Below are 23908 nucleotides of genomic sequence, written 5' to 3'. Positions count from 1 at the left end.
CATCGTGTCGATCTACACAGCTGAGATGGAAAAGCTGCTAGCAATTTGCTCATATCATGGAATTGCGTGGGCTACTCTACATTTGGCTGGTGGGATCATCTCATCTCTTCTCGAGCCGTATACAATGTGTGTACTACTCATTCGTGCAGAATATGATGCTCTACATATACGTCTTGGAGAGAATCTTCCCGCCCTTTTGAGTTTCTCGCTCTCCCAATTGCACGAAAGGCATCTTACTGTGGGGCATTCCAGTCCACAGGCACCACTCCATCGCTCTTAAAGCTTCTGATAATGCCACACAAGGATTTCCCCAATTTCATGTACTCGTATAGATAACATTGTGCCATCAAGTAGGGACATTGGTGCCAAATTCCGCCTTAAAGAAAGTGGGGGTCTGAAAAACAAAGGCTGTTCAATGGGTTTGGTGTTGTGTAGCATCCATCTCCACATTGGAAAAGAGCTTGGATTCTGGAAAGCATTTAGTTTTGAAGCATATGATCACCAGAGAGCCTGGGTTTTGTTTAAGCGCCTAGCCGGAGGCTTTTGCAGCGTAGATTCCAGACACGCACTTGCAGCTCCGCCAAAATTCCACCCTGCCTTCCAGCGCTTTAGCCTAGTGCTTGTAGAATCTAGGATTCTCACAAAGAGAATAATTTTGTACATGGCTCCCACTCCAGTCCACTCACAAAATGCCCATTCCAAAATGCCCGTGCCTGGCATGTTTTTGGTTTAAGCATTCGAAAGAGGATGGTTTAGTGGCAGCAAAGCACTGCCCACGTATCTCCCGACAATACAACATTGTGATTAGCTACCTAGATTAGCCAGACTAGTTTATAACCGAGGTGGACCACTGACAACAAGTGGTTACATTGTAGCCATCCCCCTCACAAAAAGAAAACATCAAATGGTCCTCTGATGTTTTTCTCCATCAAGGTGGCGGTGACGGCGGTGATGCATGCATGATGCCAACAGTGCTAACGTAGAGTGGAGACTTGGACGTTGCTTTCATGCATGGCCAACTTTTCGGTCCCAAAACACCGAACAGTTTGCTTTGAGGTTCTCCTCGGAGGCAAAGCAACACAATTTGCTCACTTGCTTCTCTCGCGAGTCGCGATTGTGAGATTGGCTCGGACACCATAAATTTGGCCTGTCCGATGGAGCTAGCCACACGATGTGGATGAGCGCATTGTGCTAGAGAGTGTGACAACGAGCTCCATCTCCTCCTCTCCTTTGCAATTGTCTTGGTTTCCCATGAGAGCGACGCGCTCCTTTGGATCGCTTGCGCCATCATTGGCAGGAGAACAAAAAGAGCGCCAACCAGATCTGATATTCGCCCGCGCTTGATCTTTCATCGCCCACTCAAGCGTTCCTTCTGGAGATTTCTCCTCATAGACCATTTTCTTGGGTCTTTGTATTCTTTTTTCTTAATTTTTTTTGGGGGGTGGGGCGCTTGATCGCTCCTGAAAGTGAAGTGACACCGGCAAAAAGAGCAACTCTTCTCTTTTGTCTTCCTTTTTTCTTTTTTAAATTTTAAATAACTTTTTTCCCTTCTTTTTCTTGTGGTCCAGGGAGAGTGCATTGAAAATATTTATGGAGAGTGAATAGCCATTGCAGCCATTCAAACCAATGCGCAGAGAGGCTGAGTTGCTTGACCTGTTTGGAGGATTTTTAACTTTGTATGAGTGATCACCCATACAAAGACAGGACCATGTGCATGGCCGTCTAAAGGCCCATTTCGTATTGATGTCAGACACAGACTGGAAGTTTTGGACAAAAAACTGGGAAAAGGAAAAGTTCAAGAAAAAAGAAACAAAAAATAGCAAAGAATTTTATCAGACAATTTGAGAACGACAGCAAAGAGAGCCTCTCGAGAAATATTTGTTAAAAATCAGAGCCGCAGTAGCTAGCAGGAACACGAAGAACTCCCCGGTATTTGTTTGGGATTTCTCTATTCTTTAGTAAGACATGGATCAAGCGAGCGCGCGAGCTTTCTATATGGATTTTCTCGCAGCAGCCGCCTCCAACCAAATCATTACGGCAAAGGCTTTTGTCTGCTTGCTGTTTCTTAGAATGATGCGCTAAGTAAGCAGCGCATGAGGACGAAGAACTTGGGGAAGAGATTTCTTTTACTTTCTCGAAATGTTCTTCCCGAGAAACTCAACATTGTCGATGGCTCGCTGAGCAGTACAAAAGGTTTCAGGAACCAAGTACCTGGAAGCACGAAAAGAAACAAGGATGAAGTGATGCGCGAAAGAAACAAGGATTTCCCGGGCTTACCCCGTGTTGCCCCCAAACATCTCCCCGTTTGGTCTCTTGCAGCGGCAAGTCCTGCAACACCTTTTTCTTGCGTACCTGATAGTGTAATGTACTAAGCTCCCCAGTCGTGCCTTTTGCTCTGTGATCGTCCGTATAAGACCCTGCACCCCCGCAATACAATCGCAAAATGAAAAGGAAGCCAACAAAACGGTTGACACCAAAGCACTGTACCTGGGTGTCAGGAAGAACAACTTTGATGTTTCGGTTAAAAAAGTCGACGACTTTACCTCCAATCTAACGGATAATTAACTGCCCGGTGACGAGAATGATAGCCGCGTAGGAAAGGAAAAATCTGTGTGAAAGGAAGGGTCAAACCATGCTTTGAAACGAACCTTAAGTTTTTTTATCAATGCTTCACAAAACGCTGCTAGTACTCTCCCACAAACCAGCTTATTGAGGAGCAGCACGAATGTTATACATAAATATACACACACACACAACCAGAGTTTACAGCGAACCTCTTGATCTATTCCGAGGCTTCTTCCGTCGGAAGTCGATCCTGGTACCAGCTCCGAAGCCCACCTTCCAGGTGCAAAACATTCGTATAGCTGTCCATGAGAAGCACGTATGCCGCAATCAACGATCTGCAAGGTGAAAAAGGAAAAGCAAGCGTCAGTATGCAGTGGCAGTGATTACTACTACGAGAGAAAATGGTTAAAGAACTATCACTGTGCTGGAATTGGTTATGTCAATCATGTCATGGAACAGATGCAAGCTTTTCTGAGTACGCTACCTTGATTGCTGTCCATCGGCCAAAGTCGGAGTAGGCTTCATTGTACCTCCAGATGCGCAGGCAACAATAACTTTGGACTTGCTTTCGACCTTAGCCCTCACATCTGGAAGCACAGGAAGAGACAGAAATATAAGCGCTCGAGTAGCATCTGATAATATCACACAATCTGGCAGGCAAGTTGGTTCTGATGGTCGGTCGTGCTACTCGGATTGGAATGGGCAAGCGCAAGCAACAGTAGTAAGGGATCTTACTTTACATGCCTGCAAGGAAGTTTGGATTCTCTTCGGTACCGTCGAAAATGCCAAAGAACGCGAATCCCAGCCTTCGAGCGATATCCCAGGCAGTCCATTCCTTGATAAGCCTGTAAATCTCTACATTCACAGCTCCTATAGGATGCATCTGGAAAGTTCTCTCCATCAGATGAAGTTGGCCAAAAGAAAAAAAAAAGAAAAAGAAAGAAGAAACTTACCTTTTGGAACTCGTTCTGAGGACGAACATCTAGAAGAACGTAGCCTTGTTCGTCCTGGAGCCTTTTAGCGTCCTTGGCAGTGATAGAGCGCACCTACATCCACATACTCGTCTATCTCCATTCCTTTCCAATCCAGGTCAAAGAAAGACTAGAAATTCTACCTGGTTTTTCTTCAAAGCCTCGCGCTTGATTCTCCAATCCTCCTCGGCTGTGAAGAAGGATTCAATAGCCTACCGATGAGTTTCTTGGAGCTAGGTCGAATTCGCGAGCAGTACCTGGAGTCTTGGCGCGCTTGGTTGCTGCTCCAGTCGCTCGAATCGCCGTCGTCCTCCTCCGCGGCGGCGCATTGGCGTGGAAAGGAATCGCGCTGCCAAAATCGTCGAGGTTTCCAGACCTGGGAGCCGCGGAGAGAGCGAAAGAAGCCGCCGTCGCCATTGCCATTTATCTCATTCCCTCGAGAGAACAATGGCGAGGATATTCTACCCTTCGTTTAGGGTTCTTATAGGGTTTTAGGAGGAGAGCGGCTGGCAATGGATGTCGATTTTCGCCAGGGATTCGCGAAGCTCGCTCGCTTGTCGAGCCTGGCCGACGATCGCATTGCGGCACTTGCACGGGTACGTTCTCGCCTCGCATTTCTCGCAGAATTTCACTTATTTCGCGCGGCAGGGGGATGAAATCGATCGAAAAGCGGTGGAAGTGGTCCAGGAATTGCTCGTGAGGCCGGATTGCACAGTCGTAGTGGCTGGATGCTTTCGATCGGTGCTGTCTGAAGTAGTGTCGGATTTGGTAAACTCCCTTGAGAAGCGAAGTAGCTCGAGTTTGAGCGTGGCAACTCATGAGTATGTGAGCGTGGCCTTTAGCAAAATTCTCGACCTGGCTCCATTTCTCTCGAGGTAAGCCTCGTGTATGTAGTGTCTCAAGTTGGTGATTTATATCTGCCTTGTGTTCTGTGCAGCTCGATTCTACGCTACTATACGTTTGCTCCATCACCATTTGAGAGACTATTGCGTAATGGTCTTGGTGGTGAATCGAAGGAGGGGCCATCTCTCTTGGAAGTTTTACGTGCCTCCTACCAGTTCCTCCGGCTAGATGGGAGAAGCTTTCGGGAGCTGTGGGATTGGAGTCCTTTTCTAAGTCTTTTGCTGTGGACTGGAGAATGCCGCGGAGGCACGGTTTTTGATGTACGCTGGTGTGCTGTCCAGGTTTTGTCACTGGTGTTTAGAATGTCGGATGCTGCCTCGAGAGACTTGAGTGCGTCGCTCTCGGGTATTTCGGAAGAAGAGGCATTTTCATGCTTGATAAGGTGAGCTTATGTTTTTGTTCATCGTATGACTAACTTCTTGTTGCTACAGGTGGGAGGAGTTTTATCGAGAAATAGCGGTAGGAATAGTAGAGATGTTCACTGCGGGTGGTGACTTAGATACTCAAGAGAAGAGTTCGGCTACTGTACATTATGAGTCAGTTGTAAGGTGGAAGCAACGGCATGACGAGAAGGTCTCACATGTCGTCATTTGTGGTGTTGAGCTGCCACTGCGGCCTGATTTTCAAAGGTACGGGACTTTGATAAGTAAATCTTACAAAGCTTTTCAACTTTTTTGGTTGCAGCGGAGGCGCTGTGCGAAGCTCTTTTGTAGTAACGCCTAGTGTGAAGTCTCAAATGGAAGCTTTCGCTCTGGCACTCAGTCAAAGGCAACCTGTGCTGCTAGAAGGTCCTTTAGGATCAGGAAAGTCTAGCTTGTTTCGAGAATTTGCAGGTTTAACGGGAAATACAGGTTCGATCTTATATTTCTTTCACTCGTGTGCTGATTTTTGCTTGTCCAGATGTTTTATTCATTCACCTTGACGATCAACTGGATACCAAAACGCTATTTGGCAATTACGTTTGTACCGAAGTTCCAGGAGAGTTCAAGTGGCAGCCGGGTACACTTACTCAGGTTGGCCCTTCCTTTTCTTTCGTGAGCATATTTTAAATCTGCATTGCAGGCTATTGAAAAAGGCTTGTGGGTTGTTTTTGAGGACGTTGACAAAGCTCCTTCCGATCTCTTTTCTTCGCTTGTATCTTTATTAGAGGATCGAAAGCTCCAAATTCCCGGTCGAGGAGAGGTACGCTAGCACATGTTGGTGTATTGTAGCACTACAGCTGCTTTTCAGGTGGTCTATGCTGCAGAGAACTTCCGTCTGTTTGCTACGGTTTGCCGAATGCAATTTGGTACCACATGGAAGTCTGGGGAAGGTTCGGACTATATACTAAACGCTCTCGTAATTGAGGTGCTTTTATAGGCCGGGACTCGTTTACCTACTTGTGGCGGAAAATTATAATCGAGGTGCCTTCGGATGTGGAGCTGTCAACTATAATCAAGGAGAGATTTCCAGGACTGTGCTCCCTAGTCCCAAAACTGATTGGTATCTTGTCTCTAAGCTAACTTACTTTTAATTTCTGATAAGTGTTATGCAGGCACGCTTAACATAGTAAAGGGTACAGTGGCACAAGGTGGCGCCACTGCTCACGTTAGTCGGCATTTTTCTACGAGGTAAGACTGTACGATTTCAAGTTTTTCTGCCCGAATAATGGTTAATTACTTTCAGGGACCTTTTGAAATTTTGTAATCGAGTGTGTGCACTGGTCCCTCGGGTATCTGAAAGCTTGATCCTAGATGAGACAGTACGAGACCACATATATTTGGAGGTACTAAATCGCCTCTCACATTGAGAATCCTAAATTGGCCAATGCAGGCTGTAGACTGTTTTGCTGCAGCTGTTGGGGATACTGTCGATCGGCAACTTGTGATGAGATGCATTGCTGAACATTGGAACGTTCCTCTGGAACGTGTGGAATATTACAGCCAGTTGTTTAAGCCTCTGTGTCAGGTAATACTCAATAATAGTCGAGGTTGGGCTAATGTTCCTTCCGCAGGAGCTGCGTTCTGCGCTACAAATTGGCCGTGTTGTCTTGCCATTACAATCACGAGCGGTAAATCTAGATTGGATTCATTTCTCTTTTGAGATTTACAACGATAGTTTTCAGGCGAAAGGGTCATACAACACGGTCTTCGCTGATACTGCTCAAACAATGAGGCTACTAGAACGGATAGCCCGTTGCGTTGAACAGAATGAAGCTGTGCTTCTTGTTGGAGAGACGGGAACTGGCAAAACGACTCTTGTACAGAGATTGGCGTGGCACATGTCAGCTCCTTTGACTGTTGTGGTACGTATTAGAGCTCCTATGTTTGCATTAATTTGGCTGGTGTTGGTTTTAGAATCTAAGCCAGCAAAGCGACGCAGCCGATTTACTGGGAGGTTTCAAGCCGGTAGAAGCGCAAAGTGTTTGTCTGCCTCTAGTGGAAACATTCAATGAAATTTTTACGGCCACGTTCTCTCTTCAGGTCGTATTTAGTTTTCTCTGTTTGTTTGGGCCATTTCTCACATTTAGTTACAGAAGAACAAGGACTTTTGGACAACAGTTCAACAGTATGTGGAGAAAAAAAGATGGGTGCTGCTTCTCAAGGCTTTTCGCATTGCTATTACAAAAGTTGGGAACCTGGTGGGTGAAAACTCAGAGGAATCGACTCCAAAAAAAGCAAAGAGACAAAAGCCAGTCAGCCAGAATCTTCTCGATAGGTGGCGGGCTTTCTCAGTTGAGCTCAGTAAGACCGAGAAGCAGGTGGAAGCCTCAAAAAGTGCCTTTGCGTTCTCTTTCGTCGAAGGTGTTCTTGTCAAGGCACTGAAGAACGGTACCTGGCTACTCCTTGACGAGATAAACCTTGCACCAGTTGAGATATTGGAGAGGCTGAATGGAATTTTCGACGGAGGAGGTGGATCAGTCTGCCTCACAGAGCGCGGTGACTTAGAGATTGTGCAGCGGCATCCCAACTTTCGGATATTTGCCTGCATGAATCCTGCGACCGACGTTGGGAAGCGAGAGTTGCCCGTACTGCTCAGGAATAGGCTTACAGAGCTTTACGTTGACGAGATGTGCGGCAAAGAAGACTTGGAGGCACTGGTTGCCAAATACTTGGAAGGCTCCATGCGTTCTCCGGAAAACATCGTCAACTTTTTCTTAAAAGCCCGGGAAGAAGCAGAGAAGCGGCTGCGCGATGGTGCTGGGCATAAACCTCAGTACAGTTTACGGTCACTTTCCCGGGCGCTCGAATTTACAAGGCATGCTATGCCTGTCTATGGGTTTGATCGGGCCTTGTACGACGGGGTTTGTATGTCGTTCCTGACCCTCTTGGATCAGTCGAGTGCTCCGATCATGGAAGAACTCATTCAGCGAGTTCTCTACAATCAGTCCGGGAAATCAACGAGCTTTTCGAAGTCCCTTATGAAGGCTCCGGCACAACCAAGTCCAGACCACATTTTGTTCGAACAGTTCTGGGTGCAGCGTGGATGTGAGAGCCAAACGGATGCTGATACGGCCTTCTGCAAGCGCTACGTCTTGACCAAGAGTATAAAGGAGCATCTGAAAAATATTGCGCGGGCGGTTTTCATTCGGAAATATCCGGTGCTGCTACAGGGACCAACTTCGAGTGGGAAAACAAGTCTAGTACGATATCTTGCAGCCGTCACAGGACACAAGTTCTTACGGATCAACAACCATGAGCACACAGACCTGCAAGAGTACCTGGGTGCTTATGTTTCAGATCATACTGGAAAGCTGGTTTTCCAGGAAGGACCACTGGTGGAAGCTGTTAGGAATGGCTATTGGATCGTGCTGGACGAGTTGAACTTGGCTCCATCAGATGTGTTAGAAGCTCTGAACCGGCTTCTGGACGACAACAGGGAGCTTTTCGTTCCCGAGCTCCAGGTGTCTGTGAAACCTCATCCGCATTTCATGCTCTTTGCAACACAAAATCCTCCCGGTATTTATGGAGGAAGAAAGGCACTTTCTCGTGCATTTCGCAACAGATTTATTGAGCTCCATGTCGACGACATCCCAGCGGGCGAGCTTGTTACGATACTTGAGAAGAGATGCGACGTGGCTGCAAGCTATGCCGGGAAGATGGTGGAAGTCATGAAAGATTTGCAGCGGCAACGACAGGGTAGTAAGGTGTTTGCTGGGAAGCACGGCTACATAACTCCACGAGATCTCTTTCGTTGGGCTGAACGACATCGTCAGAGTGGCATCTCATACGAAGATCTTGCTTGGAACGGCTACGTTCTGCTCGCAGAAAGAATTCGGGATTCAAAAGAAAAGGTGGTAGTGCAGACAAGTTTGGAGAAGCAATTACGAGTGAAGATAAATCCTGACAGAGTTCACGAGGTACTTCCTTTTACGTACTTTCTCACTCAGACAGTCTGTGTTGTAGTTTACTGGAGCTTCGAGCGTACAACAAACTCAAGATGGCAAAGCCGCAGGCTTAGGAAGGTATCGATCGTCATTGTAGTGTCGTTCTTCGCCTTCAACGTGTGAAATTCTTACAGAATCGTCTGGATGAAAAGCATGCGGCGATTGTACTATCTCACGCAGCAGTGCAACGAGCATAATGAACCTCTTCTCCTCGTCGGTGAAACTGGATGTGGAAAAACTACTGTTTGCCAGCTACTCGCGCAGCTGTTGAAACAAAAGCTTCACATTCTAAATTGCCATCAACACACAGAGACATCTGATTTTATTGGCGTATGCTGTTTGTCTAATGAGTTTCTATTGTGCTCACTTTCTATTTACGCAGGGGTTTAGACCAGTTCGGGGTAGGGAGAAGATCGCAATGCGTTATGATGATGCAGTATGTACGCTAAATTCGATGGGATGCTTCTCTAATAACGTAAGCATCGCTGGAATGTTTTGTTATACTTTGAGCTGATACTTGTTTTGCAGTTGTCCTCGAAGATAGAAGACTCCGGGGCGACTATCGACATTGCTAGGCGTGTATTGAAGTCTGAAGAAGTGCTCATAAGCTCTGAGGAGAAGGCTGTGCTCCATTCAACAGTGACAACCCTTCAAAAGCTACGGAAGGAATGGCAGTCGCTCTTCGTTTGGCATGATGGTCCTCTTGTAGATGCCATGCGGAATGGGGATTTATTTCTCGTCGATGAGATCAGCCTAGCAGACGATAGCGTGCTAGAGAGGCTTAACAGTGTTCTGGAGCCAAACGGCACTCTCGTACTTGCGGAGAAAGGTGGTTCCGACGTTGAAGAAATTATAGCACACCCGAAATTCAGGTTGATGGCAACAATGAATCCTGGTGGAGATTTTGGCAAGAAGGAGCTGTCTCCGGCACTAAGAAACAGGTTCACTGAGGTCTGGGTGCCACCAATTTGCGACTTGGATGATTTAAGAAGTATAATTTTGGAAAGGTTGGCATGTGTTTTCCTGTTGTTTTCTATACTGACATTCTGTGTCACAGGCTAAGCGGATCGGAAGTGGAGTGCCTGGTAGAACCGCTTATTCAGTTCTGGCAGGTAAATGTTTGTCTGCAGCGTTAATCTTGTATTCTAAAACTCTTTGATCAGTGGTTTCAGCAGCGTCAAGAAATCTCGAAAACATTGTCCGTGAGAGACCTTCTTTCATGGATAACGTACGTCAACAATGCCGCCCCTCAGATTGGCAAGTACGCTGCTTTTATTCATGGAGCGTTTCTAGTCCTCCTTGATGGTGTTGGATTGGGTACGATCGGAATTACGTTTTATATGTATGTTTCTTATGTTATTGTTTCACTACAGCATCTGCTCTATCAAGCACAGCTCCAAAGAATTTGAAAGAAAAGTGCGTCGACTTTCTTTTAACTCTGCTTCCTGAGGTATGCTAGATACCCTTTTTGACAGGCTTTTGATCTCCAAGTTGTTCAGGAATTCAAATCCGAGGCAGAGAATGCATGCGCTCTTGACAAAGGTTTTTATATAGAAGCTGATACCAGTCGTTCAAATTCTTTTGGGATTCATCCGTTCTATATATCAAAGGGCAACATTGAAAGTCAAAACACTAAATTTGAGTTCAACGCACCGACAACAAGACGGAATGTCATGAGAATTTTACGAGCAATGCAATTGAGAAAACCAGGTGAATCTTTTTTTGACGTTGACGTTATTTCTCATTTTGGGTGTGGGAGTGCAGTCTTGCTTGAAGGAAGTCCCGGTGTCGGGAAGACAAGTTTAGTGTCTGCGCTAGCGGCTGCCTCTGGACATACAGTTGTTCGAATTAACCTTTCTGAGCAGGTTCGTTAGCTTCTGTTCATGCGTTTCTAGTAACATGCTGTGTTATACTGAATACAGACGGACATCCTTGATCTATTTGGCTCGGATTTACCTGTTGAAGGTGGCAAAGCTGGTGAATTTCAGTGGTCAGATGGAGTATTTCTACAGGTGTTTACTCTTCTACTTACCGACTCTGTATTAATGCTTAAGTTTCTAGGCCCTGAAAGCTGGGAATTGGGTGCTTCTTGACGAGCTTAATCTTGCTTCTCAATCTGTCCTCGAGGTATCAAACTCAGGGTATTTGTTGAGTTTTTTTTAACATTGTTGCTCTACGCAGGGGTTGAATTCGTGTTTGGACCATCGTGGTGAGGTCTTCATACCCGAGCTGGGCTTGACATTTGAGTGCCCGCCAACCTTTCGATTGTTTGCTTGTCAGAACCCTCTGCACGAGGGTGGTGGCAGGAAAGGGCTTCCGAAATCGTTTCTCAATCGTTTTACAACGGTAAGCACTTCTGGTTTAATAGTACACTGAACCCGATTTGCTATGCAGGTGTACACCGAGCCTTTGACATCCGACGATTATTTTTTTATTGCTCGAGCACTGCATCCATCAATCCCAGAGGACATTCTCTTAAAAATGATAGAGTTCAACAGACAGCTGTACTATGAAACAATGATTTTGCACAATTACGGTCACTTAGGCGCACCTTGGGAGTTTAATCTGCGCGACATTTTGCGGTGGTGCACTCTTATAGAAGGTTTGCTTGTTTTAACGTTTCGGGCTTGAAAGTAAATATACTCTTGCAGGTTCTCCTTTCTGTTTTCGGACCGAGTACGAGATAATGTCGCATTTCGTTCAGCTCGTCTATATTCAACGGTTGCGAACTCTAGAAGATCGAGATGCCGCGGTAAACCTTTTTAAGCGTATTTTTGGGAATCCTTCTGCTAGATACGCACTACCAGACATCATAATGTACGCGAAGAATATCACAGTTGGACTGGCACACTCGAAGCGGATGGATCTCGGCAGTTCTAGAAAGGATAGCTTGAAGCACCTTCAGGTCCTCTCTGGTACTGGAAGTACATTGGAGTCGATCATGCATTGCATAGGGAAGGGGTGGATGTGTTTGCTGGTTGGTCCTCCCAAGTCAGGTAAAACTACGATGGTTCGCACGCTGGCGGAGCTTACCGGGAATTCTCTCTTCGAGTACAACATGTCGGGTTCTACAGACACTACAGAGCTTCTTGGCTGCTTCGAACAGCATGACACATCTCGCTGCATACGGGAAGCTATCGCTGCTGCAAATGTTTCAGCTCAAGCGGTTTGTAGTTTCTTTTTATCTCAGGCCGTTGGGGATTACTCACCAGACAGAAGGATCGGTATAGTTAAAAATATTCTGGCCAGCTGGTCTACACTTCAAAAGACTCAGGTGTTTCAAGTCGATGGCGCAAGAAAATCCACCGTGAGTATGCTGAAGCAGTTTTTGGAGCAGCTTCAAATAGCTCTTCCGAGTACTAGTGGGACATCGGATTTCGGCCTCGGAAAGCTCCGGACATTGTTAAGTGCACTGGATATTAAGCGGGAAGGCAACGTTGGTCGTTTCGAATGGATTGACGGAGACCTTTTGAGAGCAGCGGAATGCGGAGCATGGGTTCTTCTAGAAAATGCCAACCTCTGCAATCCTACGGTATGCATTCTGCGTTTTATTTTAAATTTTTCATTCGAGTTTTTGTTTTGCAGGTGCTGGACCGGCTAAATTCACTTCTTGAGTCGAGCGGCAGTCTCATGGTTAACGAGCGGGGTCTTGTCCACGGCCAGGCTATGGTGGTTAAGGCTCACCCCAACTTTCGTCTTTTCCTGACACTGGATCCGGCAAATGGCGAAGTCTCGAGAGCAATGCGTAATCGTGGTGTGGAACTATACATGCTACGAGACATCGAACCCGAAACTGAATATCACGATACCAAACGCGTGGTAGAGTCTTTCGGAGTCCCCGGGCTGCAGCTTGTTGATGCAATAACCAGGCTACATTTGGAAGTAAGGTCGCTTACGAAGGGTCATCCTTTCGGTATTACTTACCGGGAGCTGGGCCAGTGGTTAAGCTTGCTTCAGGTTCTACTTGAACGGGGTGGGAACTTCTATTCGAGCATGGTATATAGCTGGGAGCAGTCATATTTGGCTTGTATCACTGCGGAGCTACAGTCGAGTGCCAGGGTTATATTTCAGCGCCAGATATGCTCTCTAGAGCTTGCATATGAAGCATCCTTTTATGTTCCCGGGGGATGGCCATCACCACTGTCTCTACGAGACTATTGCTCAAGGTCGCAGGAAGCTGTTGTCAAGCGGGACTGCAGATATGTCGAGTACATCGCATCCAAAATGCAGGCGTTGGAGATTATGGTTCAAAGCCGCGCACTGTTGCGGTCTCCGTCCGGAACGTCTGCTCTGCGCGAGTGGCTATGGAGCATCAAGGATGTCAGTGTACATTTCCCTCAGAAGTTACTGAGATACTTGCAGACTTCAGAACACGGCGTTGATTTACCGCTTACTACCAGCGTCAACTTTGCAGAAATGGAGAAGCAGCTTGAATTTGCGATCTCATGGGCTTTGGAGCAGGCACCGGTTTTTGATACTCAACGCCGGGTTCAGTGGCTCCAGAACCTTATTGGAAAGGTAGCAGTCAAGCTTCCAAGGATAGCCAACTGCTTGATGGTGCTAGAAAAAGGCCTCGGTACCACCGAGCTTAGCGGCCACCTCGACAACAAAGTAATAACTCTGGTGAAGGAGCTAAGAGACACATGGAATAGCTTCAAGGGTATGATGGATTCAGAGGGAACAGGCTTGTCCTTCGTGAACCAGAACTGCCTTATCGAGAGTGACGCTCGATTGGAGGGCATGCGAGAGGATGGGAAAGTATTATGGAGGCGGCTTATAGCGACAGCGAGCAAGGTGACATCGTTAAGGCGATGGTATCTCCAGTGGAAGACGGAAGATCAGTTTCTCCAGTCAGCTTTGAGCGCTCATCAGACGGCAAGTCCCATAATGCAGTCATATCTCCGTCATATGCCATCGCTGGGAGCCGCTGCTAATGTTTGTAGCGGGAAGTTTACGTGGCTATATCCGCTATTGCTCTCTATCAGAAGGGTTGAGGAAGCACTTGTGGTGCTCGAAAGCGGCTCATCCATTGAGCTCGTATTGTTTGACTCTCATGAGTCACTCTGGGGAGCCATACAGGATCCAAATGCCGAACTGGACTTTGTTCGGTTCTGCTGGAAAACGATGAAGCACAGCATCTTAGAGCTCAACAAGAAGGTTCTTTCTACTTTGTTTTATGTCTTTGCTTGTCTGAACGTTCTGATTTTACCAGAATAATCTCCGGGACGCAGTCCAGGGTGCCTTCAACCTTGTGCCAGCGATGGATGCGGCCTTAAACGTTGAAAATGCAGGATGTGCAAAGCCATATTTATGGAAGTATGGTGGACATCCACAGGTCCCTCATTCCATTGAGTTTTTCGAATTGGAACACAGCATGCTAACTTTATCTGAAAGCTTATGGATCGGAGGTACAATGTTGCGGTATTTAATTTCTGGTTATAATAGGATTTTCCAGAGAGCCAAGAGAAGCTTTATCTGCGTTCGGACTCAAAATTGTGGCTGATGATTCTGGAAGGTAAGAGTTTCGTTGTCAATACTCGCTATTGCAATTCTCGATCTGCTGACAGGATTGAGCATGATATCTTGCATTGGTCGTTCTGGTGGAGCCTATGGTTTTAACACCGCTGTGGAGATAGGGGAGGTAATCTACCAAATTGTCTATACTGTATTGCTTATTTCTATCATACTTCGTTACAGGCGGTCTCGAAGAGGCTAAACTCTGAACGTGCAAAACTACCATCTTCCGAAAAGCAGCTTATACCGTTCATCAAATCGGACATGCATCACACACCGCAAAGCTTTTGCAGTTCTGGGTGTCACAAAATTGAAAAGTTCTCCAGAAGTCTTCTTTTCTGGTCAACTGGACAAGATTTTTGGCAAAAGTTGCATCCTCTTTCTCGCCATCGGGCTTTATTGCTGGATGGAAGCCTTATCTCAAAGCTTTTACCCTCAGTTGCGGAGTTTACGTATAATGAAAACTATATGGAGTTTTTTGAAAGAATGGTAAGTTTCTGTATACAACTCAACGTTTTTATTGGGCCTTCTCATTTTCAGGGGCTACAGAGCAAGCTTCTACATCATGTCGTATCGTTTTCCATGAAAGTCTTGTCAAGACCTTCTGTGGACTTTGTTCCACACCAGCACGTTATGTGGCTGCTGGATTCTGATCCTTCGAATGCATCTGGTATTATCTTGTTTAATATTTTCGCGACTCTTACGTTAGACCACAGCGGCGAGTGTTAGCCATTATACGCACGAGATGGTTTTCAACTGGCACACAAACTTATGGAACGATTCATCCTTAAAAGCTGGCGCGTCCCTCCGTTTTCGGCCTTCAGAAACAATTTTTGCTGCTTCTGTAACGTAAGCGCGTTTGCATTGCTCTTGATAGGTGCTCACGTTTGTATTTTTTGTAGTGATGGTTATGCAAAAGTGAAAGAGTATCATGCTAAATTGTATCAATTGAAAATTGGGCTAGAAAGGTCCTGGTTTTCTTCATATTCTTCTATTTCAGACCCCGTAACCGCTGATCTATCATACCTTAGCGCTGTTATACAACAGGTATATGAAAATTGTTTGCAGTACTATATCCACAGTAAACTTTCAGGTTATGTATTCCCATAAGAAGTTATTTCCACAAATGGACTTGATTTTTCCGCTTCTTTCCGCTCTTCATGCTCACATCCAAGAGGTAAAAACCTTCTAGACAATGTCAAGTATTCATTTCAGCTTTACAGAATCACGAACCTCCTACAGAAAATACGAACGACTTAATGAAGCTGCTTCAGATCCCACAGGATCCAGAGCTGCATAATCTCGTACAAGAGCTAATGGTACCATGCATCAAGCAGATGTATTCCACTCATTGGCATCAACTGGCTTACTACGGTAGTATTTCAAAAAACATGCATTTGCGACTTACATGTTTGTGTTTCAGACCGTTTGGTCAGACTCGGTCAAGTGTGGCTACTTGTTGGAAGAATGCGATTGGAGTTGTTAATGCTTGGTTACGGAGTCGATCCCATGGCGAAATACTTATACAAACATCAAATTTTGTCTGACAAACTGAAGATCGTCAACATTGAAATACAGGTCTGTCATTTACGAAAGACTGGGATGGTAATTCATATATACTAGTGCAGGTGAGGAACGAGAGCAACTTATATGTCAGAGGCGGCAAAGACAACGGAGCGACAATGAAAATGTTGGTCAACAAGCAAAAGAATATCGAGGAGAACGTGGAGAAACTAAAGTCCAAGGTCTGAAAATTCCTAGCTTTTCTTGCTATTTCAGTCTAACATCATGTTTTTTACAGCTCGTTTCTCGTCCATCGCCTCCTCAATTTTATGAGTTCATCAAAGAGGCTGGGCACTTTATGCAGTCGGTCGGAAGTCTCGCCAGAATTAACATGTTTGTTGAGGCGCTGGCTCATGGCATGGATGCAGAAATGGCGGTGAAGGGAATCACTGCCTGGCAGGACAATGCCACAAGTTTTATTCGGCAGCTCTCAACTCGGTTCAACTCTTACCGAGACGTTATTCAACCATTTCAGTTGGGCATATACGAGTTGAAATATGGTCTATCCCTTCACAGTGTAGCTTATGAGAATGGTCGTGTATTTGAAAAGCGTGGAGACTTGGACACTTGCACCGTACGTAAAAATTTCTCTCTTTCTTTTGTTGCTAAAACTGTGTTTGCAGAACGCTGTATGCTCTCTTATGTGCTTTCCGTCTATCCCGCGGCCAGACAGTTTGGTGCCTGCTCTGGACGTTGTAGGCGAGCTAACGGACCATTCCGTGGAGAAATTGATTGAGAAGGCGATCCGTTTCAAGTCTGATCCTAAGGTTTGTAGCTGTTCTTATGTCGCAACGTTATTCATGTTTCTGGTACAGTCTTCGGAGCTAGAACTTAAAGTTTCTGTCCTCTTGTGTGCACTCTCACGCCTTACACGTGAGTTCGTGCATTCGAGGACTATTACAGACAGCCATATGAAGGTCAGTTTCTTTGTCAAAACCTACGTTACTGAATTGTTCGCTTTCAGCTTCTTCAAGATTTGGTAAACTCAATCATAGGAATATGGAAACAAATACGTGCATTTCGGAAAGCGAATGATACGGAGGATTCGGACCAAATTCGCTTCGTAAGTTTAGGTGGAGAGCCGGAGGAGGATGAAGCAACATTTAAGGAGCTCTTTCCATCGTATTGGTCTGTGGAAAACTTGGATGAAGTTTCGGATGGATATGAGGTAAGCTACAGGTTGTGACAGTTTGTGTTTTAACAAATTTCACTTATAGGTCCAGAAACTGGTTCCTAGTAATGACCATGAATCCGATGCGGCTTTTAAAGCGAAGCTAGCCTACCTCCAGGACGAAATGTTGAAAAAAGTTCTCTGGATGTACCAGCGTATTTTTTCCAAACTGGAGGTTTGAATCGGGTTTATTCATAATCCTTTGTTTGATATTTTTCTTGTGCAGATAAATAAAAGTGTTTCTGATGACGATCGGATGACAGAGTTTTTAATCTCCTACAACAGTGGCAGATGCATTTTAGAAGGTTAGTTTACAGTTTTTGTACATGGCCTTTTTTGACGCTCGCATAATGTGTGTGTAACAGGAATCGGACATGCTGTACCTCAGTTCCTCGATACGCTTCTGTATCCAGCTCATTTGGTAAAATTAAGCCTGGAACACGGGAACTTCTCGAATAAAACCATCGACAACTTTAATATTTACAAGGTAACTTGCCTACGATGGTTTCTTCTTTTCAATCTCGACGAGTTTTACAGGACGCATTTCCCTCTGAGCTTTCGAAAATGCTTGGACCGATTGAAAATCTAGCACGGCGGATCCATATTCTATTGGAAGAATGGCCTGAGCATCCAGTGCTACTTCAAGTTATGCAATTCGTGGAGTCGCTGCTTTCCATTCCTGCGTCTTCTCCAATTGTCAAGGTACGCCTTCGTTTTTTCCATTCCCAAACAAATTAATTGTTTCGTCTTTATCAGGCGGTTTCAGGGTTGGAACTGGTCCTTGCCAAATCTCAAGTTTGGGAGCAGAGTGCTTCAAAGCAGTTTTCTTTGGCTGGTAAATTTCTTTTTCCTGCCTTAAGGTCGTAATCCTCTTGTAAAATCTTCTTGTAGAGGTGTTGACACAAGTTTCCAAGCTTGTATTGCAATGGAGACGAATGGAGCTTGAAAGCTGGCCGCAGTTATTAGAAAATGTGGATCGGCAGCAGGAAGCAAATGCGAAGCAGGTGATTAAGTTTCGTAGCTTTACACTTGTAAATACTTAATTCTTCGTTGTGCAGATGTGGTTTTCTTTTTACGATTTACTTCATCAAGGTGAAGGCTTACAGGTGAAAACGATTATTGAAAGGTCTGTTTTCTAGTTTCCTGGACGCTTTCTTACATGCAATATTTCAGCTGCGAAGAGTTTTTGCTATCCTGCCCGATAGGCGAGTTTCAATGTCGCTTGGGGCTCATTGAGGCGTTTTATCTTGAATTTGCGTTCTTTTCTCGCATCAGGTACTTTTCTTGTGTTTCAGTTTCTTTATAGATATCTCTCTTGTTCAGTTATATCCACGAAAGGCTGTCATTTACTTTGTACAATTTGCTACATTATTATTCGCGATGGATACCAGCGTAAGAACTTTTTGACATTTGGTTTCGCTTACAGTGGTTATTCAGAGTTCAAGATGCACTGAGCTCTGGAAAAGAGCCGTTTTCAAAAGAACTGGCCGACTTTGCTCGACTCGCGAAGTGGGAAGACTACAATTACCATTCAGTAGTTTCCACGGCAGAAAGGTCTCACAGGAAGCTGCATAAGATCATTCGAAAATACGAGGTTTGAAGTCTGTTTCATTTAAGCTCGATTAACATTTTCCTGTGACAGGATTTTCTTAAACGCCCTGTTATTGATTTATGCAAGAGCAAGCGTGTAGAGGATCGATCTAGTAGGAAAATTAACGAGGATGCTTTATCAGAGCCGTAAGTTCTACAATTTCTAAAGCACTCAAAATGATCGCTGCCGTAGGTTCTCTCTGGAGAAAAACTGGACGCAATTTTGCTCAAGCACTGTTGGCACCATGATGTCCATTTCGAAAGGTAGTCCTATGACATTCATCACCGTTACCTTAATCGTTTTTGTAGGTGATGGTGTATTCGAGACAAAGATGCTAAATACTGCTCGAAAACTCGGGCCACTGTTGTCCAGCTGCTTTTTTGAAAATTCAGCACGTGAAATGAGGCAAACTGGACCGGCGTTACTGGATGCGTTAGCCGTCGCAGTTATATCTCGATCCACCGAATTGAGTCAGGAGAATAAAAGCCGCGCTCTGAAGAAGAAGGCGCTTGTTGATCTTCGAAAAAGCCTTAAGGACTTAGGCATATCTCAGTATAAGTCTGAAGTGCCAAAGGTAATCTTTTTGGCTCATTTTCCGTGCTCATCTTCTGTGCTCGCAGGATATGCGTGGGATTGAAAACTGGTTTCAACAGCCCGTAGCCGAGCTTAGCACGCTAACACGTGACAGTTTAGGAGCTGCGGACCGGAGTAATATTGCGTCACTTTTGAGACAAAGTTCGTTGCCAGTTTGGGAGCGAGCAAAGGATTACTACTTTGATAATATTGCTCTGTTACTGGCGATCAAAAGCTCAAAATGCCACGAAGACCTTGACCACGCAGAGGTACGTTTGTTTCTATTTTGATGATATCCTTTATAAATTGCATTCACTAGGTTGATAAATTCATTCGTTACATGGAGTATATGCTTTATTTGCAACAAAAACAGCGGCGGAAAATACATGAGTTCTCTTCTAGCCTAGCTGCAGTCGCTGAACTTATCAGACAACTGGAAATTCTTGGTATGCATTCAAATTTTACAGTTTTGAAATCCATCTCATTTTTTTAATGCTTAGATGCCGAGCCATTACCAAAGCAGGGATCTACACGCCACCTTATGTGGCAGCAAAAGGTGGATTACGTTCTCTCCATCTGTTGCTGACATTGTCTTTTTGTTGCAGAGTTTACTTGATGAAATTTGTCAGCAGTTTGCAGAATTAAAGCTTTTCTTTGATACTGTACAAAAGGTTGAATCCGCAGCGAAACCTGAAGCAGATGTTTTCAGTGTCAAGCTCAAAGCTTGTTTGGAAAAACTTCAAACTTGCAAGGTAGCGTCTCATCTGATCTACTTGAAAGTTATTAACATTGTAATGCTCAGGCTGTACTCGATAAACAACTTGTTCTTGGAACTTATGTGGCGAAAGGAGATGATAGTCTCCTTATTATTACCAGAGACATGTCTGAAATCGTTCATAATAACTTTAAGGTTATTGATGAAACGGAGCGTACAATCAGCATGCTGATATCGGAGAATTCTCATGGAGATGGTCCTGTCAATATTTTGCTCACACCAGCTCAACAGCTGCTTCAGAAAGTAAGCATTTCGAGTTTTATTTCTTAATCCAACAATCTTTTCGCAGGGCGTGGAAGTGTCCAAGGTGCGTCCTGCTGCTAAAACATGCCCACCCTCCGAAAATGGAGTAGCCAGCATTGCATCACGATATGATGAAGCTCTTTCTCAAGTTCGGCTTGCGGGCCAAAAGGTTCAAAGCCTGGCAGATGCTTCATTGCCAGCCGAGAATACCGTCCATACGTTTGAATCGCTACTGGAAGAATCGGTGGCGGCTCTACGCCTTGATCAAATATATAAATCTTCGGTGGGCACGATTAATCATGTGGTAAGCTTCAAGTATTTGGAACTTGTTACTATTTCTTTTTACAGGTGAAGCTTTTGGACGATGGACTAGATGAGTTGGGGCTTCCTTTCGTAAATTTTGTACGCTCCTTGTCCTTACTTCTGAAGTTACTGGTTCCCGCGGGTGCAACAGTGCTGTGTGATTATATCGAGTTACATAAAGCGGTACGTCTAAAAGATTTTTCTTGGTTGTGGGTTAATCAATGCTTCATGCAGACTGCAAAGCTGGGCTACATAATTTTAAGTGTGCTAAGTCAACTGAATCGTGAAGGGTTTTGTGGAGCTCGTGAGGAAGATGGCGAAGAATCAGAGAAGTTTCAGGCCGCTGAAGGGACCGGTATGGGAGAAGGCCAAGGAACAAAAGACGTCAGTGAACAAATAGAAGACGAGCAACAACTCCTTGGAAGCGAGGTGAAGTCTTTTTCTTACTGAGTGTTGTTTCAACGTTTTTCTATTTGGGCAGGATGCTCCCACGGATCGCAAGGATAATGAGAAGCTTGACAAAGGAATCGAAATGGAGGAAGACTTCAACGGAGAAATGTTTGACGTTAGTGAAGACGAGTCAAACGAAAGCGACGGAGATGAAGATGGTGATGAAAAGCTGGAATCAAAAATGGGAGAACAAGGTGAAAATGAAGAGGTGGTTGATGAGAAGATGTGGGACAAGGAAGACGAGTCTCGGGAGGGAACGGAGTCAGTTGAGCAGGGACAGTCTGTTAAAGACGCAGGTTATGACGATTTGGAGTTACGGGGTAAGAACGAAGATTCGTCAGAAGACAAGGAGGAAGACTTGGACGAAAAGAAGCCGATAGACAAGGAATCACGGGTTGAGTCCGAGGACAAGGAGAATCATACCGAGGATAAAGAAGACTTTCCGGAAGACAGCGCATTTGAAGATCCCAGTGGCATACAACCATCACCTGCAGAAATAGATGTTATGGAAGAGGAAATCCCGGCCGAACAGGAACAAGATGCTAACCATGAGGAAGGTGCTCCAAGCATGGAGGAAGAGCAAACGAATAATGGCGTCAACGATTCCTTACCAGAGGACATGGACCTGGATAAAGTAGAAGAAGAGTCCGACGATGACGAGAATGGAACAGGAAACGATGGAGCTAAAGAAGCAGAAGTTGACAAAACTGAGGAACCCGCTGGAACAGACGAAAGCAAGCAAGCGGAGCCTTCCAGTGCCGAGGAAAAACAACATGATTCTCAACTTGAGAACCTGGACACAAACATGGACGATGCGGAAAATGCTGCCGCCGACAACAAAAGTGCCATGGCATACGGCGTTGCGACAGAGGCGAAAAATAATCCTTTGTCAAAAAGCCTCGAGGATGGTACAAAGAGGGAGGAACCTTCTGCAGGGGACAACAATCACGAGCAGCAAAACGAAGCAGCTCCAAGTGCCGGGGCAGCCAGCAGTGAAAACTATGCTTCTTCTTCCAGCTTGCCGACAGAGTCCGAAAAAAATGAAGACCTCAGTAGGCTCGATGCTAATCCCTACAGAAGTCTTGGCAGTGCTCTAAAGAAATGGCAGCAGAGGGCCAGGATGGTGGAAGACGAACAAGATAAAGAAGCTGATAATTCTCTCCAAATGGACGTACCAGAGGAGACCTGTGAGGATGACACCTACAAGTACGTTTCAAACGACGAGAAGAGCAATGCACAAGCAATGGGTGCGGCAACCGACGAACAGATGAAGCTCTCTGACGACTTCAGCAAAATGATGCATGAGAGCGACGAGATCATGGAAGAAGAGAACATTCCCCTCGACGAGTACCGTCCTTCCAAGCAACCTCAGCAGACACTGACGGAGATGATGGACGTGGACGACAAAACAGCGTATACAACGAAGAAACCATCAGAACGACAAGAGGCTCCTGAATCAGAGGAGGTGATGGCGGCAGCACGTGACGAAGAAGAATTCCACGCTGATGGAAGTTTCATCTCTTTTGAAAGGCCCGAAAACTTTCAAAAGAATTCGATGTGGAACGACGATACTCAAGTCATTCGGCAAGAGTTGGAGACGGAAGTGATAGCAGGCATCAATGACGTGGAGAGTGCAAGAAAAGTTTGGCAAAAATACGAGCAACTGACGGGCCGACTGTCTCAAGATCTAGCTGAGCAGCTCCGCTTGATACTGGAGCCGACGCTGGCCTCAAGACTCCAGGGTGACTACAAATCGGGCAAACGCTTAAACATGAAGAAGGTGAGTGACAGATTGTCTTGATCCTGTACTAAACCTTGAATACTTGATTTTTCAGATTATACCGTTTGTAGCAAGTGAGTTCAGGAAAGATAAGATATGGCTGCGACGAACAAAGCCCAACAAGCGGCAGTACCAGGTCGTCGTTGCTCTAGATGACTCTCGGAGCATGTCGGAGAGCCACTGCGGACACATGGCTCTGGAGGCGCTGCTTACAATATGTAGAGGAATGACGCAACTGGAGGTCGGCCAAATGGCCGTGGCCAGCTTCGGGAAGAAAGGAAATGTTCGTCTTTTGCATGATTTGGATCAGCCTTTCTCAACTGAAGCAGCAGTCAAGGTACTTATTTTACAATCTTATGGTTTTCTCATGGTCTAATGTTTTGGTGTTGGCTTTTTGAACCAGATTATATCGGAGTTTTCGTTTCGCCAGGACAACACAATATCAGATGAGCCAATGGTCGATTTGCTGCAGTACCTTACACGTTTCTTGAACGTGGTGGCGACTCGGTATGCACCGGCTGGGCAAAGGGATTTGCAGCAGCTGGTTCTGGTCATAGCTGATGGCCGGTTTCACGAAAAGGTCCGTCAATTCCACCGAACGTGTTGCCTCAGCTCACTCTCGTGTTTTCTGCAGGAAAGCCTCAGGCGATGTGTCCGCGACGCGCTGAGCAGAAGGCAGCTGTTAGCTTTCCTGGTCCTGGATAATCCCCAAGAATCTCTCTTGGACATGCAGGTATTGTACGAGTCCTTTCAATACAATGACCACAATTGTGATGCAGTCTGTTACGTTCGCAAATGGAGCACCGATGTTCTCAAAATACCTGGACACCTTCCCATTCCCCTACTACGTCATTCTAAAGGATATTGAGGCACTCCCCCGGACACTGGCAGATTTGTTAAGACAGGTACGCCTCTTTGTACGGCAAATATACTCTTTAACTCTTGGAATTGACAGTGGTTCGAGTTGATGCAACACTCGGCATCATAGCTGTAAATGAAAAACGAGACAGAGAGCTCAAAGTTGGTCCATTTGTGGAAGAAGAAGAAGAAGAAGACAAAGTCAAGCTTCTCGATGCTTGTCAGTTCTTAGCCGAAAGGAACTTGCCCACATGCGTAGGTACAAGGCACAGCTAGTCTCTT

The 23908-nt window shown here is 45.5% G+C and overlaps 2 protein-coding genes across 7 annotated transcripts; one reads left to right on the top strand and one right to left on the bottom strand.

Annotated features, from left to right (window-relative positions):
- Positions 1 to 2032: 2032 nt before the first annotated feature.
- On the bottom strand, positions 2033 to 4029 carry LOC9629078 (rhodanese-like domain-containing protein 14, chloroplastic). Of its 6 annotated transcripts, none has more exons than XR_002992929.1 (9): positions 3794 to 4029; positions 3680 to 3726; positions 3519 to 3611; positions 3310 to 3448; positions 3050 to 3152; positions 2775 to 2900; positions 2488 to 2608; positions 2278 to 2417; positions 2033 to 2211 (listed from the first exon to the last, which is right to left on the bottom strand). XR_002992929.1 is itself a non-coding variant. In XM_002974990.2 (6 exons), exons 1-6 carry the CDS (start codon positions 3957 to 3959, stop codon positions 2783 to 2785), a joined length of 666 nt encoding a protein of 221 aa, XP_002975036.1. In that variant the 5' UTR covers positions 3960 to 4027; the 3' UTR covers positions 2637 to 2782. The 6 variants fall into 6 exon arrangements, 1 of the variants encoding a protein (XP_002975036.1); XR_002992930.1 differs by having other exon boundaries at positions 2278 to 2487; positions 2544 to 2608; XR_002992931.1 differs by having other exon boundaries at positions 2544 to 2608.
- Positions 4026 to 23860, top strand: LOC9638156 (midasin). Its single transcript, XM_024679897.1, has 73 exons — positions 4026 to 4132; positions 4185 to 4411; positions 4474 to 4821; positions 4871 to 5068; positions 5124 to 5290; positions 5340 to 5452; positions 5502 to 5621; positions 5670 to 5751; positions 5799 to 5921; positions 5974 to 6049; positions 6105 to 6204; positions 6252 to 6386; positions 6433 to 6489; positions 6544 to 6723; positions 6776 to 6901; positions 6955 to 8778; positions 8825 to 8883; positions 8940 to 9135; positions 9188 to 9280; positions 9334 to 9812; positions 9863 to 9917; positions 9969 to 10122; positions 10179 to 10255; positions 10305 to 10515; positions 10570 to 10670; positions 10728 to 10817; positions 10867 to 10932; positions 10987 to 11151; positions 11200 to 11407; positions 11457 to 12337; positions 12391 to 13962; positions 14018 to 14213; positions 14261 to 14320; positions 14373 to 14446; positions 14503 to 14808; positions 14860 to 14989; positions 15036 to 15168; positions 15222 to 15366; positions 15413 to 15496; positions 15543 to 15693; positions 15743 to 15897; positions 15948 to 16064; positions 16121 to 16456; positions 16506 to 16649; positions 16698 to 16799; positions 16847 to 17050; positions 17100 to 17228; positions 17280 to 17358; positions 17419 to 17540; positions 17591 to 17755; positions 17810 to 17888; positions 17945 to 18057; positions 18112 to 18179; positions 18227 to 18328; positions 18377 to 18445; positions 18491 to 18647; positions 18696 to 18790; positions 18837 to 18907; positions 18953 to 19218; positions 19265 to 19486; positions 19537 to 19663; positions 19718 to 19773; positions 19823 to 19969; positions 20020 to 20235; positions 20282 to 20539; positions 20584 to 20721; positions 20773 to 20967; positions 21020 to 22768; positions 22824 to 23105; positions 23172 to 23348; positions 23403 to 23501; positions 23548 to 23673; positions 23724 to 23860. The coding sequence occupies exons 1-73, from the start codon at positions 4049 to 4051 to the stop codon at positions 23754 to 23756; spliced, it is 16044 nt and encodes a 5347-aa protein (XP_024535665.1). The 5' UTR covers positions 4026 to 4048; the 3' UTR covers positions 23757 to 23860.
- The last annotated feature ends 48 nt before the right edge of the window (positions 23861 to 23908 follow it).

Source organism: Selaginella moellendorffii, unplaced genomic scaffold, assembly GCF_000143415.4.
Source record: "Selaginella moellendorffii unplaced genomic scaffold, v1.0 SELMOscaffold_26, whole genome shotgun sequence".
NCBI classification, from domain to species: domain Eukaryota; kingdom Viridiplantae; phylum Streptophyta; class Lycopodiopsida; order Selaginellales; family Selaginellaceae; genus Selaginella; species Selaginella moellendorffii.
Note: the sequence above shows the minus strand (reverse complement) of the source record. Positions and strands in the feature narration are given on the sequence as shown.